Here is a 17,883-nt window from a genome sequence, read left to right on the forward strand (position 1 = left end):
CCTCTGCAAGGTCACTGTGACAATAAAATCAAACCAAAGACCAGCCCAGGACATTTTGCCATCTGAGGCAAAGGACATGATTGCATCCCCCAACACATTCCAGGTCCAGATGCTGCGCAGGCAGGCAACTGAACCTTGCCTAAACACTGGAAATGGGATCAGTGCCTTATTCCCTGGCACCTGAGAGCAGCAGGGTCGCTTTGGGGCACATGGCTTACGGGGCACATGACAAATTCATCTCTGCCCTCTAGTATCTTGCCATGACTCGCTGCCCCACAACATCTGCCACTCTGCCGAATCTTAATTGTCTGTATATGTGAAGGAGGCAAGGAGGAGAAGCAAAGTTAACCCTGCACTCTTCACGCCATGCCCAACGTGCCCATTAGGGTGATGACTTTTTTACAACCTCATTTACCTGTATCATAATTTGATGAGCTTTCATTCAAGATTAGATAAAAGCTTACTTTCAAATAGATTTGATTAAAAAAAACCTCACGCACAAAATGATTTCAAAAATTTTATTTATCAGATTTTTGACCACTTTCGAAGTCACTGTAAGCAGATATGAAATTGAACCCAAGCTTTAGAGTCACATATATACAACATTATATAGGGTCATCAAACACACACGGAAGCTTTTTAAAGCTGCAGTAACAGTATAGACGCCGCTAGTGGACGATGTTTTGCTACCTCTCCTGTAGGTTCTTTTCCCAGCATGTCCGGCAGGGTCTGCTGGCTGAGTTTTGAGGTCCCAAAAAGGAGCTTTTACCTTGCGCAGGTGTGACATTTGTATACCCTATGTTATTAAGAACACTGCCCATTGTGGAATGTGGTGTTGTGTCCAAATTTGATACGAAATATATATAGAAATATATAGAATTGTTAATACAATTTTATGAAATGGTAAAACGGCATACAAAAAAATTAAAAACGGTTTGTGCGTAACCTTTTTAAATATTTCAATGGAATATACCTCATTTTAGTCATTAATAGGCAAAAGTTCATCCATTTGTGCTACAGGAAATAATTTTTGTGGAAAAGAAATGAAAAAGTCATCACCCTAGTGCCCATGCATGAAATGGTTTTTCTCAATCAGTTTTAGCCAGTGGTGAACTAGTGGTTAGAGTTTAAGACCAGGACTGCAAGACCAGGGTTCGAATCCCCCACCCAGCCATTAGACTAGTAATCCTAACTTACCTCACATGGTTGTTGCGAGGATGAAATGGGGACAAGCTTGGGGGGGCGGAGGTGGGATGCAAATGCAATACACTGATAAATACCATAAATACCGGTAGTTGTCTCTGCAAATTCTGCTTGATCATTCTTCCTTCCTTCTTTTTTATGCAAATTGATAATTTTTAGATTATGCCAAGGAGATTATTCTTTTTAGCTCCAATGTGCGTGGAAGACCAGGAACTGCTTCTCCCAGTGAGAGAGGGAAAGCAGGTTCTTGGTAAAAATAACCAAGCTGTGACAATGAACAAAGAGGTGGCCTGGATTTGAACCTCCTTAGTGAGAGAAGGGAGGCAAGAACCAGGCGAAGGACATGCTAAATGGGGGGACAAGAAAAAGGAAAAACTGGAGTGGGGCTGGCAGAAGAGCTGTTAGAGAGAGGGGAGTGGGCTGGAGTGGTCGAGAGACGGAGTGGGTTGATAGCTATTGTAATTAAAGGACGGATTAAATGGTTTGAAACTGGACTGTATATAGGAGCTGGTCGGGATATCCAGGGAAATGTCATCCGGGAGAAGGAGGGGGAATTAGAAATTAAATTAGCTTAGAAGTGAGGTATTAGAATTGTCAGAATGGATAAGGTAGACTATTTTTAGTGAAAATTAATAGGCCAAAGGGAGTAATTAGAGGGAATAAGTTGTCTATTATTTGGATTAAAGGGTTTTATTCAAGTTATTATTCTAAGATTTAAATTGATAGTTTTGGAATTGTATAAATATGAAAATTGCTAAGATGGAATATAACTAGACTCAGGAAGGGAGAACGGGGAAGTCGAAGTTATGATAGAGTTATTAATATAAGATTGGATTTATTTATTTTTCTTTTTGATTCTATCTCTTTTTTCTTTTTTCTTCTGGAATTTTTCCAGTTTTTTGCTCTATTTTTCTTTTCTTTTTTCCCCTTTTTTCCTATATGGTATTATGATGTGATGTGATGAAGTGAATGTAATTTCAAGTTGAAAATCTCAATAAATATTTTTTTTTAAAAGAGATTATTCTTTTTAACCACCAGAGGGTGCCCTACTACTACAGCCTTTGACTAGAAGCCTGTGTGACTGGGAAATAGAGCTAGAGACAGATGTTCACCTCTAACTAAACCGGGGTTAGTTTTTTTTAAAAAAAAGATTTGCAACATAAAATACTTGTGAATAGAGGCAATTGCAAGGATGTCCATGCAACAGCAGAGCAATGTAGTAGAGATTCAGCTTTTTTAAACAAAATCAGTTGGCTAATTAAGAGAGAATGCACATATTAATCAGATAGACTTTTTAAAATAAAAATAAAAATTTATATTTGAGTTCTTATTAAATACTATAATTGTTAGGCACTAACTCAGAAGAAAAGGGCAAGCAGTGGTTGGGACATGATACAACTGCACAAGACTGTGCCGGTGTGGTGCTGTGGTTAGAGTGTTGGACTAGGTTCTGAGAGAGACTAAGGTTCAACTCCTCCCACTCAAGTCCTGAAGCCCACTGAGTGTGACCGTGTGAGACAGTCACTCTCAACCTAAACTACCAGTACCTCACACCCAAGTTAATTGCGCACAAGATGTGATTGCACTACATTGCAATTACAGGTAGGTAGCCGTGTTGGTCTGAGTCGAAGCAAAACAAAAAAATTCCCTCAGTAGCACCTTAAAGACCAACTAAGTTTATATTTTGGTATGAGCTTTCGTGTGCATGCACACTTCTTCAGATACGAAGAAGTGTGCATGCACACGAAAAGCTCATACCAAAATATAAACTTAGTTGGTCTTTAAGGTGCTACTGAGGGAATTTTTTTGTTTTGCATTGCAATTGTAATTGGTATTTTGTCAACTTGATATAAATTTCCTTGTATTATTAATATATTGTTGTTATAGTCATGTGCTTTTCAGCACTTTTTGCAGTTGTTCTGTATAGAATTGTGCCCTTGGACGTGATTTTTTTTTCATGTGGCGATGAATGGGACAGCAGAGGTTACATCTGGTTGGGACTGCTGCAATTCAGCAGTGCTATTGTGTATCTCTGAGATCTGGCTCAGCTCTTGCAAAGTATCCTGTTTGGCTTGTGTCCACCCTGTCAGCCTCCAAAGCCCATGAGCAGTAAATTCAAACTCACTTTCAGAAAGAGGATATTCATGTCAACCAGTTTACTTCCTCTTTTCTCAGCTGGAAAAAAAGAATCTTATAGATTTGTAAACAAAGGAGTTTTGTCTGACGTTCTACCTTGGCAGATGGTTCCAAGTGGCTTGCAATTCCAGGGAAGACATAACAGTCAAAACTTTTGGCATGAAAAGCTGTTAGGCTTTGTATAATTATTTTGTGGTTACAATAACCATGCAGACTATGTTTTTAGGAATAGGAAATGAGCATGAATGGGAAGACTACTGAATTGAGACAACCCATATATTTTATTACAGAGAATTCTTAGTGCTAAGCCAATGGTTCCCAATTTGGGGGGGGGGGGCTCTGCCCCCTTGGTTCCATAAATTTATCCCCAGTGTCTGCCCCCCCCACCAGATTACCAGATTATGAGAAGCATTCTTCAGAATGGCACTTTGAACAACCTACTAAGGAAGGCAATAACACAATAAAATTGAAAGCAGTAACAATTCATTGCACATTTATTCAAAATCCAATATTTTGCTGTTGTTTAATTACCGTATTTTTCCATGTATAAGACTCCCCATTTTGGAGACTCCAAATTAAGAAAACACTCCTAAGCACTACCTGTGTATAAGACAAGGCCCAATTTTAAAAACAATAAAGAGTCAACAGTTAATACCTCTGCCTTCAATAAAGGCCTTCCTCTTAAGGGAGTTCTTTATTTTAACTTAAAAGTTTCTTGGGTTTCCCACCTTCTTGGTTGGATCAATCTGTATGTAACCTACAACAAAAAGGGAGGGAAAGGTTATCAACATTTTATTTTGGTTGCTTGTTTTGTTGTTAAAACTGGGGGTGGGGTGAGTGGGTGGGATACCTGCCATTGTGCATATTTCCACGCAGAACAGTGGGGTAGGGAAATGACTCTAGCTGATTTCTGAAGCTGCAATAATTGCAGAGAATAGTGAAGTGAGATTGAAAGAACCAACTGAGCTGAGTTTTGCAGGGCCTGAGTGAAGCAAACAGTCTGTAATCTCCAAAACTTCTCATTTTATAATGCACACTGGTTCCCAATGCCAGGGACATACGTCTCCAGTGGAAACAGCAAGGAAGATTGGCCAGATATCTGAGGCCAACTGCAGAAGCCCAGAGTTAAAAGCCTCCATGCAGAGAAAACATTTTCGCCCAACCAAAACCCAACTGAAACAATTGGTGAATGGACCAGCTGTTGATGGCGAGTTTTGTCTTTTTGCAGATAAAGCTGCTTGCTATGCTTAAGAATTGTATTCTTATGGGAACTGGTTCAAAAGCAAAGCAAAGTTAGTTTTTAATGGAGGAGGATTAACTCTAGAAAAAGTTATCAGGCATCAGCTCAAACTCATAAATGCACCCAAATAGCACATGAAAGCACATTGCTAAGACTCAGGACCTGCACATTATAAAAACGAAGAGCCACAGTGGCTATGCTCTGCCTCCACAGTTGGAGGCTGTTGTGACAAAAGTCCTTTACTTTCCGTCTTAATTTACAACCAACTTCTCAAATTATAAAAGAACCAACGTGGATATCCTGGGGTAAAGTACACCTTCCACTATCCCCTTTAGTGTCCCTGTAAACCCCCTATAACGCATGGGGTTTAAAGATAAAATGAAAGTTCTCTTCCAGCACAAAATGTGGCCAGTTACCTATATAGACTTGGGGCTATAAGTAAGACTGTTCCTATGTGTACTCAGATAAGGGTTTCACTTCACTAGAAACTCCCTTACTGTAAAGCTAGCCTCCTTCCTGAGGTAACTTTGTTACCATCCAGAACCTGTCTCCTCCTTTTGTTGTTGTTTAGTCGTTTAGTCGTGTCCGACTCTTCGTGACCCCATGGACCATAGCACGCCAGGCACTCCTGTCTTGCACTGCCTCCGCAGTTTGGTCAAACTCATGTTCGTAGCTTTGAGAACACTGTCCAACCATCTCGTCCTCTGTCATCCCCTTCTCCTAGTGCCCTCAATCTTTCCCAACATCAGGGTCTTTTCCAAGGATTCTTCTCTTCTCATGAGGTGGCCGAAGTATTGGAGCCTCAGCTTCAGGACCTGTCCTTCCAGTGAGCACTCAGGGCTGATTTCCTTCAGAATGGATAGGTTTGATCTTCTTGCAGTCCATGGGAATCTCAAAGACAACAGGCATATAAAAGTCTCCTCCTTTAGCCCCCCCTTTTCCTGGTGCACTCTCAGCCACAAACTAACCTTTCTGCACTAAAAGGCAGTTTTGAGAGTTTAAAAGAGTTCCCCACCAACTGGGTTCCTGGATACCTTAGCTGGAAAATGAAATAGACGATTACTAGTATGACACTTTAACGATGGATACCGGTATTTATTGGCTTGAATCTTAATGGTTGCTTTCTGGTATCATTGGTACAAACTTAATTTCACAGGTATTGTTCTTGGTAATCAAATAACAGAATACCTATCAACTACTTCATCTACTCTAAATCTACCTTCTCCACAACCACCTGAGCTCCCACACACAAAAAAACCCTCAACCGCTGCACATCATATTTAAACCCTCGGCAGTCCCTCCTCCAGTGGAATGTTGCTGTCAGTCACCCGGGAGACTGGGTTAACCCTTCAATTGGCCTGATTGGAGAAGCAAAATACAACAGAACATTTCTTTAAAAAAACAAGAAACAAACACGTCACAGCTGTAATGCTACTGAGTATTAGTGGTTGGAGGGGGAGTGTCCTTGTGCTCAGACCCTGCTTGCCCATAAACTGCAGTACTGTATCCTATGGAAGCGGATCAAAGCCATCATGGCCAGTAGCCGCTGATAGCCTTGTGCTCCTCCATTCATTTGTCCAATCCCTTTTAAAGCCATTCAAGTTGGTGGCATAGCTGTCAAGATTTCCCTTTTCTCGCAAGGAAGCCTATTCAGCATAAGGGACTTTCCCTTAAAAAAGGGGAGAACTTTACAGCTATGGTTGGTGGCCATCACTGCCTCCTGTGGAAGGAAATGCTTATCTTCATTGGCTGTCTATGAGTTTGAATGTTATGAGAGTAGGAAGAAAACTTCTTTCATTCCCATTGTCTCCATGCCATGCATAATTTTATACGCTCTATAAACGTGCAACCCTATATAGCCTCCCTTGGGAATAACCCCTGCTGAACACAGCAGGTATTAATCTGGAGGAAACATCCACAGGATTATCATTTATGCTGATGACACAACCTTGATGGCAGAAAGTGAGGATGAATTAAAGAACCTTTTGATGAGGGTGAAAGAGGGTTAAAGAGCAGAGCACAAAATATGGTCTGAAGCACAACATCAAAAAAATTAAGATCATGACCACTGGTCCCATCACCTCCTGGCTTTAAATAGAAGGGGAAGAAATGGAGGCAGTGAGAGATTTTACTTTCTTAGGGTCCATGACCACTGCAGATGGTGACAGCAGTCACAAAATTAAAAGATGCCTGCTTCTTGGGATAAAAGCAATGACAAACCTAGACAGCATCTTAAAAAGCAGAGACATCACCTTGCCGACAAAGGTTAAAGCTATGGTTAGTTAAAGCTATAGTTAAAGCTATGGTTTTCCCAGTAGTGATGTATGGAAGTGAGAGCTGCACCATAAAGAAGGCTGATCGCCAAAGAATTGATGCTTTTGAATTATGGTGCTGGAGGAGACTCTTGAGAGTCCCGTGGACTGCAAGAAGATCAAATCTATCCATTCTTAAGGAAATCAGCCCAGAGTGCTCATGGAAAGACAGATCCTGAAGCTGAGGCTCCAATACTTTGACCACCTCATGAGAAGAGAAGGCTCCCTGGAAAAGACCCTGATGTTGGGAAAGATGGAGGGCACAAGGAGAAGGGGACGACAGAGGATGAGATGGTTGGACAGTGTTCTCGAAGCTACCAACATGAGTTTGACCAAACTGCAGGAGGCAGTGGAAGACAGGAGTGCCTGGCGTGCTCTGGTCCATGGGGTCACGACTAAACAACAACAATGTGAACCCTGATTCAGTAGTGAACTCGATAGAGGAAAGATGCACAGCCCGGACCCTTTCACACCCTCTCCTCCCACATTCTGGAGCAAGCAGAACTCTGTTTTTGCTCCCCAGCTGGTAGGAGAGGCGGGGCTGGGGAGAGACCGGTAGGAATTTCATTCCTGATGAGGCAATTGTCAAAACAGATTAACGTGAAGCGGGAAGAAAGTGTGTTCAGCAGCTTTGTCATTTTCTTGTTTTCTAAAGAAGGGTGTGTGTGTGGGGGTGGGGGAATCCCAAGATGTTATTGTGGAGAGGCACGCGGCCGTCTAAAGGTCTCCCCCCCCCCCCCAGTAAGATCATGAAGTCAAGGAGCTTGAAAGTTACCAAAAAAACTACAACTCCCACTCGCCCTTGCGCGCAGTATTACATGCAGAGGTTGAGTGGGCGTGTCGTGTCCCGACCAGCTGTTTGCATTTTCACCTCCAGAGGGTTCCTCTCTCTCTCTCTCTCTCTCTCTCTCTCTCTCTCTCTCTCTCTCTCTCTCTCTCTCTCTCTCTCTCTCTCTCTCTCTCTCTCTCTCTCTCTCTCTCTCTCTCTCTCTCTCTCTCTCTCTCTCTCTCTCTCTCTCTCTCTCTCTCTCTCTCTCTCCCTCCCTCCCTCCCCCCCCCCCCCGGTAGCGAAGCTTTTTTGCAGCCTTAAAAGTGGTGGAGGTGGCGTTAGAAAGGGATTCCTCCTCTTTCGCAGCTAGATCTTAGTTTTAACCCTTTTTGCTCCTGAGAAGGCGGCCAGGAATCATTGGGACCAGATTATTTCGTGTTGCAGGAGCATCTCATAGGAAAACAGACCCCCCCCCTTAACCTCTGCAGGATGCTGCTGTTGAAGACCCAAAAGGAGGTTTTCTTACATTTGTCCCTACTGAAAATAATTTTGTTAGCTTGAGCCCAGTTCTCCAAACAGTTAAGGTCATCTTGAATTCTGATTCTGTCTTCTAATCTACAGGGTTAGTTACCCCTCCAAGTTTGGTGTCCTCTGCAAATCTGATGAGCATCCCCTCAATTCCTTCATCCAAGTCATTTATAAAGATGTTGAACAACAACGGGCCCAGGACAAAACCCTGCAGCACCACACTTGTCACTTTCCCCCAGGATGACAAGGAACCATTTATGAGTACTATTTGGGCTCAGTCCCTCAACCAACCAGCTACAAATCCACTTCAACCCACCACCTCGTTCAACCCACATTTTACCACCTTCATTCCAATAGTATCATGGGGACCTTTGTCAAAAAAGCATTACTGAAATCAAGATACACTATGTCAGAGATTTTGAACCTTTTTGAGACCACGGCTCCCTTGACCAACTACATTTTTTCTGCGGCACTCCTGTGGGGCTCAGGAGCCCAATTATGTCACCCCTTACCTGCAGAGTTGGCAGCCTCAGCCTCTCACCCTTTTTTGAACACCAGGGCTGGCTCTAGGGGTAGGCTGGGTGGCACGGGGCGCCGGGTCGGTAGGAGGGTGCTGCGCGACGAAGCTGAGCGGAAACAAACGGGGCGGGGGCGCCCGAGCAAGACGGCCCTGTTTAACACCCTCCCCTGAGGAGTGTTTTCTCAGCTTCCTCTCCTCTCCCCTCTTCTTGGGAGTCCCCGGGGCAGCCACTGCTGCCATCCCTGGTCTCTGAGCCACCAATCTCCGCCCCCTGCTCCAAAGAGAGGTGCCTCCCAGAGGCACTATTCACCTGCAGAGCTTATAGCCAGGGATGCTGCAATAAACAGCTGTGCAAACCTTTGGGAGGCAGAGACAGGAGAAGGCATCAGAGGAGGGAGGGAAGGAAAGAGGGACAGAGGCCAGGGTTGCCCACGGCACCCCTGACCATCATTCAAGGCACCCCAGGGTACCACAACACACTGCTTGAAAACCACTGCACTATGCCCACAGAATTCTCCTGACCCACCAAGTTTGTTACTCCATTAAAAAAGAGACTTCTCTCACCCTATTTACTTATTTATTGCATTTATATCCAACTTTTTCCTCCAATGAGCGATTCTTCATTTAATACCCACAATAACCCTGAGAGCTGCACTGTGACCCAGTGATCTTAAAGGCTAAAGAGGGATTCATTCGTTCCGTCCGTTCATTTGGAGCATCTTCGGCTGATCAGGACAAGAGAGTCCCTCTCCCCGCCCACAGGTTTATAACCTAAAACCCAAACAAAGCAGGGCACGGGGAAAGGGAAGGGGAGGGAAGAGGAAAACCCAAATATAAACTCAGGCACCGATTCTTCTAAAACAATTTCTAAAAATGGGTGGTTACATCTCTGCAGGTGAAGAGGCGGCAGGCTCGCTTTTCTGCTCCCAATTTCATAGGCAAGAAATACCTGCTCACAACTCATTCATTTGGCCAGGAAAGAGGGCAGGCAAGCCGGTGTGCGGTACCTAAGCTCGCATGTCTCTGGGGGAGCAAGTGCGCCTACAGACAGCCTTTCCCGCAAAATCTTTGGCTCAGCCCCCTTGAACGCCGGTCCTCCTAGTCCGGCTCTCTAACCACCACCCAGCCCTGCCCCCTGGAGTACAGTATTTCCCACCGCCTCCAATGAACCGCAGAGTTGCAAAGTCGGAAGGGGTCCCAAGTGAACTCTACTAGCCCAACCCCCTGCAATGCGGGAAGCGACGGTGGAGAAGCCCCGCGAAGCCCCCGGGCTGCGCCTTTAAGGGGAGGACAGGCGGAGCGATAGGAGGGCGAGGCGCTGGGCGGGTACGGAAGGAGGCAGGCAGGCGAACAAAGCCCAGCCCGTCTCTGGCGCTAGTGGGAGGGGACTTGCAGCTGCGCGCCGGGCTGGATAGTGCTTCTGCGGTCGCCTGCTCCACCTCCAACTGGGTCCATTCAGAGCCGGCGCGGAAGCCCAAGCAGCCGTGGAAGAAGGGAAGAGAAGGGCCAGCCGGCTCCTCGCTGATGCGGCTTCAAGTCGGCGTCACGCCAGATTTCTCCAGGTAGTTTCATCCATTTGCCCCCAAATCTTTTTTCTTGCGTCCGTGCGGAGGGCGGTGGCACCGGCGTAGCAACCCTTGCCGGCGCCTGGGGTGGGTGTGCGCGCAACTCCCCCCCCCCCATACACACACCATGAGGACGGGGCGCGCCGCCGGAGCAAATGCATCCCTCCCGGCCAGCCCAGCGCTGCTGGAAGCCTGCAGGCCGGCGCACGGCAGCTGCACCTCTCTCTGGTGTCCCTTCTAGCCTAGGTGCCCTCCCGGAGGTGCATCCCGCAGTGTTTTTTCCAACGGTGCTGGGCCCGCTTGCGGCCGGGAGGGATGCAGCGGCTGGGAAGCCCTGCAGGCCGCGCGCCACCCGCGGCGCACCCTGTGGCCCGCCCGCTGGAGGGCGCCCTGCCGTTCCGCCCCTCTCTTTCCTTCCTCCGCTATTGCCGTTGGTGATGAGCAGCCGCCGTTCAGCCCCTGGATTCCCCTCACCCCCGGTGGTTTAAGGAGCGCCCTAGCTGGGCTGCCCCCCTCCCACCCCGTCTGACGTCTTCCCTCAACAAGGCTGTGATTATAAAGGGAGGATTGCGGGGTGGGGGTGGGGAGGTTGGGCTTTCTTCTCTCTTTGCAAAATAGAAGCATGACTCTACCCTTTATTACCCTTCCTCCCACCCTCTTCTTCTCCTCTCCCCCCCCATCAAAAAAGGAACCATGGGGCACCCTCCACTGGAGTTCAGTGATTGTTACCTGGACAGCCCTGACTTCAGAGAAAGGCTCAAATGTTATGAGCAGGAGCTGGAGAGGACCAACAAGTTCATCAAGGACGTCATCAAAGATGGGAATGCTCTCATCAGCGCCATCAAAAGTAAGGAGAGCATGAAAACCCACCTGTATGTGTGTGGGGGAAAAGGCCACAGGAGCAGGTTCAGGCCCAGTTGATTCCCCCCCCCCTGCTTCCTAGCAAGGGCGACCCAGCTAAAAACATTTGCACTGGGTATAAAATAATGCACCGCCTCATTTTTATGTCTTAATAGTAAGTATAATAATAGCAGTATTTGTTGAGGATCACACAACCATTTCGTTGCATTCACACAGGGTTTTCTTTAGAAAACCGACAAATGCGGCCGCATATCATAAGATGAGACTGCACTGTCAGATTGTCAAAGCACAGGAGCAAATCTTCACAGAAGGTCAGAAATGCATAGTTCATTATTCAGAATTGTGCACGCACCGAGCACGAAAAATATATTTTGCTAAGAATTACATAAAACATTTGCATGATATTTAGGCCCCAGGAACCCCAGCAATTTGTATTGGCTCCCGTCATTGTGTGTGTGAGAGACAGAGAGACATGGTTTCTGAGTGTCTTTGCATTTGTTGGGATGGGGATGGGCATTTCTCCTTGCAGCGTTGATTTTTCTCTCCCCTCCCCCCCCCAAAAATTTGACTGTCCTCCCCAGTTTTCAGCTGCTTTTGTTTTCATCAGGATTAAATGCATCACTGCCTTGAGTGTGTGTGTCATTGACCCTGTCTGCACTATACATTTAGAGCACTGTCATCCCACTTTAAAGCAGACATTGCTTTTCTCAGAGAATCCTGGGAACTGTGCTGAGGGGTGTTACGAGACCCCTATTCCCCTCCCCAGAGCTACAGTTCCCAGTGTGGTTTAATGATCGATCTCTCTTCCTAGGGAACTCAAGGAATTGTAGCTCTGGGAGTTAATGTGGGATGATACTGCTTTGAATGCATAGTACAGATTGGTCTTTTTGGTCTTTAAATGTACTAAGAGGTAGATTAAGGCTGGTGTTGACTTCCTTGTGTTTGTTTAGGTGTCCCTTGCATAGTGCTGAGGATATTGAATTGTGAATCAGAAGAGTTTCGATTGCCAGAGGAGCTCTGCATGTTCTCTTGCAAGCAATATTGACCTTGCAGAAAGAGGCCTCATGGATGCTCCCTAAAAGACATCCGGTTACTGAGGCTCTCAGAGCAGTTTATGACACAAAATATGATTTAAATGAACCAGGAACAAACACTTTCCAAACACACCCAGAAAAATTGCATGCTGACTCAGTCCTAGGCAAAACATCTCCACGCACTGAACAGTAAAAGTTGCTTTTTAAAATCCTGCTGCCACCCACCATCTCTGCTTCCTCTTGAGTTGCAGGAGGTCTCTGTAGGGAGCAGGCTCCACAGGGAGGCCCTATTTCTACTGGCTCCAGGTTTAAGCGGGGCTGCTTCTCGAGATTTGTAAGGTGCAGTTCCTTAGAGTTTGCATTCCACGGAGAAAAAAAAAACTAGCACTCTTCCTCCCCCTCCCCCGCCCTTTGGGTAGGAAGATGCATGTATATTTCAATGCATGGAAAGGGAAATGTGCAAAATGTTCTCCAGAAATTGCTCATAGTACATTGTGTTGAATAAGCAAGAAACCTGTCCACACTTCTTCAACAATTGACTTCAGACTTCATACATGCCTATGGACGTATATGAATTCTTTCTCAAGACTATTATTTTCATTATTGTTCCGTATTACTGAGTTGTAACCTTGTTTGAGTTGGTACTTTTGTTAGAATATATGCAATTGAATGGATTGTTGTTTGTTATAATTTCCTCTTTGACTCATGAGTAGGGATCACCCCCACAATTGAAACGCGTATGGACGTTGTTGAATTCTTGAATTCTTCTTCTGGGTGTCTTAATAACAAGAACTCCAACTTAACATTAGCTTATGTAAGGACACAGGTTGTCCCAAATTCCTATAAAGCAGGTGAGGTCAATTTAAAGCAATGGGCAGGTCAGGAGTGCTCCTTTTTACCCCAGTCTTAGTCAGGATCTCCTTTTTGTTGCCATTTGAATCCATTGGTTTGGATCCTCCCCTCTGAGCAACAGAAAACCAGCTTACTCCATCTTCCAAGGGACAGCCCTTCAGATATTTGAAGGTGGCTGTCATATCAATGATTTGACAACATGCTCCTACTCAGGAGTTTCCTGTGTAGATGTTAAAAAGCATGCATGAAAAAAATCAACCTCTGAGGAACCCCACACTGCAAACATCACTCCCCAGCTACACAAAGATAAGATGGGGAATGCCAGTAGTACATGTGAAAAGAATCTAGGGGTCCTGGTAGACCACAAACTGAACATGAGTCAACAGTGTGATGCCACACAAGAAAAGCTTTTGCTATTCTGGGCTGCATCAGCAGAAGTAGTGTCCCAATCAAGGGAAGTCACAGTACTGCTCAATTCTGCCTTGGTCAGGCCACACCTGGAGTACTATGTCCAGGAGGATATTGACAAGATGAAAGGTGACCAAGATAAGAGGGTTTTGAAACCAAGCCTGATGAGGAATTGAGGATGGAGCTGGGTATGCTTAGCCTAGAGAAGAAAAGACAGAGAGGAGATAGGATAGCCATCCTCAAATATCTGAACAGCTGTCACATGAAAGATGGAAGAAGCTTGTTTTCTCCCCCTCTGGAATGTAGGACCCGAACCAATGGCTTCAATGTACAAGAAAGGAGATTCCAACTAAACCTTAGGAAGAACTTTCTGACAGTAAGAGTAGTGGGACAGTGGGACAGGCTCCCTCGGGAGGCAATGGACTCTCCTTCCTTGGAGGTTTTAAATCAGAGGTTGGATGGTCATTTGTCATGGATGAGCTAGTTGAGGTTCCTGCACTGAAGGGGGTTGGACTGGATGTCCTTCAGTGTCCTTTTCAACTCTACAATTCTTTGATTCTATGATTCTTTGCAGTGCTTTTCCCCCTAGAAAAATAAGTGCTGCTACTCACAATGAAGCTATTACAGTAAGTGCCACACTTTTTAACAACAATAAAGAGGTGCTAGTACTGTGTACCCTTGCATATCCCCTGAAAATAAGCACTGATTCTATGACTTGCAGAGGTTCTCTCACCAGTTGAACTTTCCAAGCTTGGATAACATAGAATTGCTGCACCTTTCCTCAACCTGGTGCCCTCCAGATGTTTTTGAATATAGCATCCCTCAGCCCCAGTCTGCTCGGTCATCTCCATAGCCCATCCTTGATCTGATCTTTCCCCACTGCCCTTGGAGACAAAATAATGTTACATATTTATATGCAGTTTAGCAGAACCCCATTGGCTTCCTAATGGAGCAAGTTGGGCACAGATGGGGCTTCTGAAATTCTTTATAAAGAGGTGCCTTTTGGGGGACTTGATGCCCAGGGTTTCCAAAATGCAAGCCTTTTTCAGGTGGTCCGTGGCATTCCTGGATTAGTGGTTGAAGACAGAAGATGGCACTTTAAATACATTGATTTTTAATAATATATCATTGGGTCTTTTATTTCTTTTATTGTATTGCAGTTTGAATTCTTTCTATGGAATAAGTAAAAAACAATAACACCAAAAATATAATTAAAAATCATAAAGGCAGAAAAATGATGTAAGTGGTCCTCCAAAACCTAGCAGTTTTCATGTGGGGATATTTATGGTAAAGTAGGCATCTAGCATCAAGCTGTATGTAGATGCTTCATTGAGCCTTGTTATTCAGAAGCATAGACTGCTGTACTGCGCACTGAACATGCTTTTTTATATTTTTGAGTAGCTGCAGAGGACAAGGGTGTCAGGCTTCTTAGCTTCGCACACAGTGTCCCTCCACTCAGGTAGGAAATTAATTATGCTGACACCCACGTGGCCTTTCACAATGTTGACACGTAGGTGTGCTTGTTCCTTTTCAAGTATGCCAATGCTGCAGCCAACTGGTTCAGGCTTTGGGGCTTTGCTGTGCATGCTGAAATTCCCAGGTTCATTCCTCAGCATTTCCAGGATAGACTGAAATCCTGGAAAGTCACTGCAGATTAAATCCAAGGCATGCAATGCAAATTCTCTGAGGAGTGGCTGTTTGTTAGTATTTTTCAACCTGTCAACTAGGCTGCTGGACCTTTGATTAGCAAGCATCAGTAGTGCCACTAGGTTTGTACACATGCCAATTCACACAGAATTTCATGGGCCCAATTCAAGCTGCTGTTACTTTTAAATCCCTATATGGCTTGGGTCCAAGTACCTGAAGGAGAAGGTCTTCTGCTGTGGTTATTTTCCAGGTAGCTGGTATTGATGTATCATGCAATCAGTACAGAGTTAAAGCAGGCATCTCTCATGCTGTACAATTGAATTCAAAGCTGACCTATAGTCTTGTTGCAGATTTTTTTTTGAAAGATATGCTTGGCAATGAGCTCATCTTTTGTGGATGTTTTGGAGCAAGATATAGGGTAATGCCATTGGAGCTATTCCATCTGTTTTGCAGCCTTAAACTCGTAGGTTTAATTATAAACAGTCTATGTACCATCTGTGCACCTACATGGAAATTTAGACCAAATTAGCATGCACGCACCAGTGGGGTATAAACACTCTGTGGCCTCACCTTACATTTGGGTAATGTTGGAAGCTGTTTGTGGGTTTGGTTGGGGAAATATGTTTGCAGAACAGCCACTGAATAGAGATGCATGTGGCCCTTGGCCTTTGGTTGCAATTGGTGATAGTAATTTTCTTTCCCAATGATCTGAATAAGTTTGGCCATAGATGCTTGACTAGCCAGTGAGGCCAGAGAGAAGCATTATGGCACTAAAGCTACCAAGTAAAAACTGATTTTGAACTAGTTCAACTGCTACTGTTTCCTCCAAGGGATTTTGGGAAATATAACTTTGGGAGACTAAGATATCTCCTAAGAAAAGTAGCCTCCCCCTCCCAAAGGGGCTGCAGAATTGGTTGGAATTGAGCTAGCAGACATGCCCATTTTTCTCATTTGCTTGCATTTTTTAAATATTGGCAAGTTCTTGCATGTTCTATATAATAAAACCAGCAAGCAATAATTCAAATTGTTTATTTTTTGCTGGCTCAGTTCTGTGCAGTTTTGTTGTGTTGCTGAACTTTGTTAAATGGATAAATGGCTAACTTACTGATTTAACTATATACCAAGTTCTTAAAGCGCCCCCACTAATCTCTTTTGACTACTGTTGGCCAACCCAAATGGAATAGATATTTTTTAAAAGTAAGCAAAATACATGAATAGTTTGGCTGGATTTTTTGCTGTAAATAGAAGAACTGGTTTTTAAACTCTGAATGGTGAGATGCAAACCTTAAAATGAAGATAAGTAACACCTGTGTAATCTGGGTTGTAAACCAAAATATATAATAATAATAATAATAATAATAATAATAATAATAATAATAATAATAATAAATACCAATACCAAAACATCTTAAAATGTGCTCCCAGCTTTCTGGGATTGTTAAACAGTTGAATTAATGACAATTTGGCTTGGGGCCAAATTGCAGTCATACAGAATGCAGGAATATTTTAGGAAGCCTGCTTATCTTGGGTCTGACCATAGTTGTTGTTCATTTATATAGCACCATCACAGGAATATCAGAAGCTGTGTTATATCAAATCAGACCATTGGTCCATCTTGCTCAGTATTGCCTGCACTGGCTGGCAGTGACTCTAGGGCTTCAGACGGGAAGGGAAGGATTGTCCAGTCAGCAAAGTATGGGACTCTTAATCTCAAGGTTGTGGGTTCGAGCCCAACATTGGGGAAAAAGATTCCTGCATGTTTTTAATGTCATACCTTGGCTCCCGAACACCTTGCAAGTCGAACGGTTTGGCTCCCTAATGCTGCAAACCCGGAAGTGAGTGTTTCAGTTTGCGAATGTTCTTTGGAACCTGAACGTCCGATGTAGCTTCCTGCAGCCCGGAACGTCCCGGAGCATCCTGCAGCCAATCAGAACCCTCGCCTTGGTTTCCAAACGTTTTGGAAGTCGAACGGACTTCTAGAACGGATTCCGTTCGACTTCTGAGGTACGACTGTATGTCCCTACTTGGTTTTAATGTTTCTATAAGGGATTGTTTGTTTGTTTGTAAGTCGCTTCGGCTTTGGGTTACCTTGGGGAAGATGAAGTAACCAGGAAAGTTAGTAAATAAGAATAACAACAATCCCCCCCCCCAACCAGGATCTGGTTACCCACTGTGAGAACAGGATGCTGGGCTAGCCTGATCCAACACCCCCGCTCATGTTCTGACTCGCTCCAGCTCTCCAGGGGTTCAGGCAGGGAACATTTCCAGCACTACTTGGGTATGGAACCAGAAACCTTCTACATGCAAAGCAGGTGTTCTGCCACTGAGCCACAACCGTCCCCCAAAGGAAGCTGGCTGAGCACACAAACAGGTAGGCAAGGGGTTAAGCGGTTGCTCCACCTGCTTGTGCCACCCCCACTTGTTACTTCAGCACCCCCCCCAAAGTGTTGTTCATCCAAAAAACTGGGCGTAATGGTGGCAGACAAGTTCATGGCTTGTAGCGTGACCTTTCTTTTAGCTTGGAGTGAAATATCTTTTGTGTGGGTTTTTTTTAAATGCACATGTATAGCATAACAATGTGCAACCTCAGCACAACTGTGTGAAAACAAGTGAAACATACATTTATTTACCTGCATTTTGTAAGGGGGAGAGTTTTCTAATGTGTGTAGGATCCAAGATGCCTTGACGAAGGGCCACACTGTAATTTTTCAAGGCTTTCAGTTGTAATTAAATAAAACAAGTGTGAAACGTCATCCAGTTCATCTGTTTCTTGGCTCATAATACCATGCGAGAAGAGGCTGCCCATAA

General features: G+C 44.6%; 1 protein-coding gene across 3 annotated transcripts in view; it reads left to right on the top strand.

Annotated features, from left to right (window-relative positions):
* Positions 1 to 9,936: 9,936 nt before the first annotated feature.
* OPHN1 (oligophrenin 1) overlaps positions 9,937 to 17,883 on the top strand; it is a 124,590-nt gene continuing 116,643 nt past the window's right edge. Inside the window, exons 1-2 of one of the 3 annotated variants that reach the window (XM_035113211.3) lie at positions 9,937 to 10,270; positions 10,962 to 11,120. In XM_035113211.3, coding sequence (XP_034969102.2) covers positions 10,967 to 11,120 — 154 coding nt within the window. In that variant the 5' untranslated portion in view covers positions 9,937 to 10,270; positions 10,962 to 10,966. The remainder of the gene's footprint in view (positions 10,271 to 10,961; positions 11,121 to 17,883) is intronic. The other 2 variants (XM_088664700.1, XM_088664701.1) reach the window with 2 other exon arrangements.

This window comes from Zootoca vivipara, chromosome Z2 (assembly GCF_965207765.1).
Source record: "Zootoca vivipara chromosome Z2, rZooViv2.hap1.1, whole genome shotgun sequence".
Taxonomy (NCBI): Eukaryota; Metazoa; Chordata; class Lepidosauria; order Squamata; family Lacertidae; genus Zootoca; species Zootoca vivipara.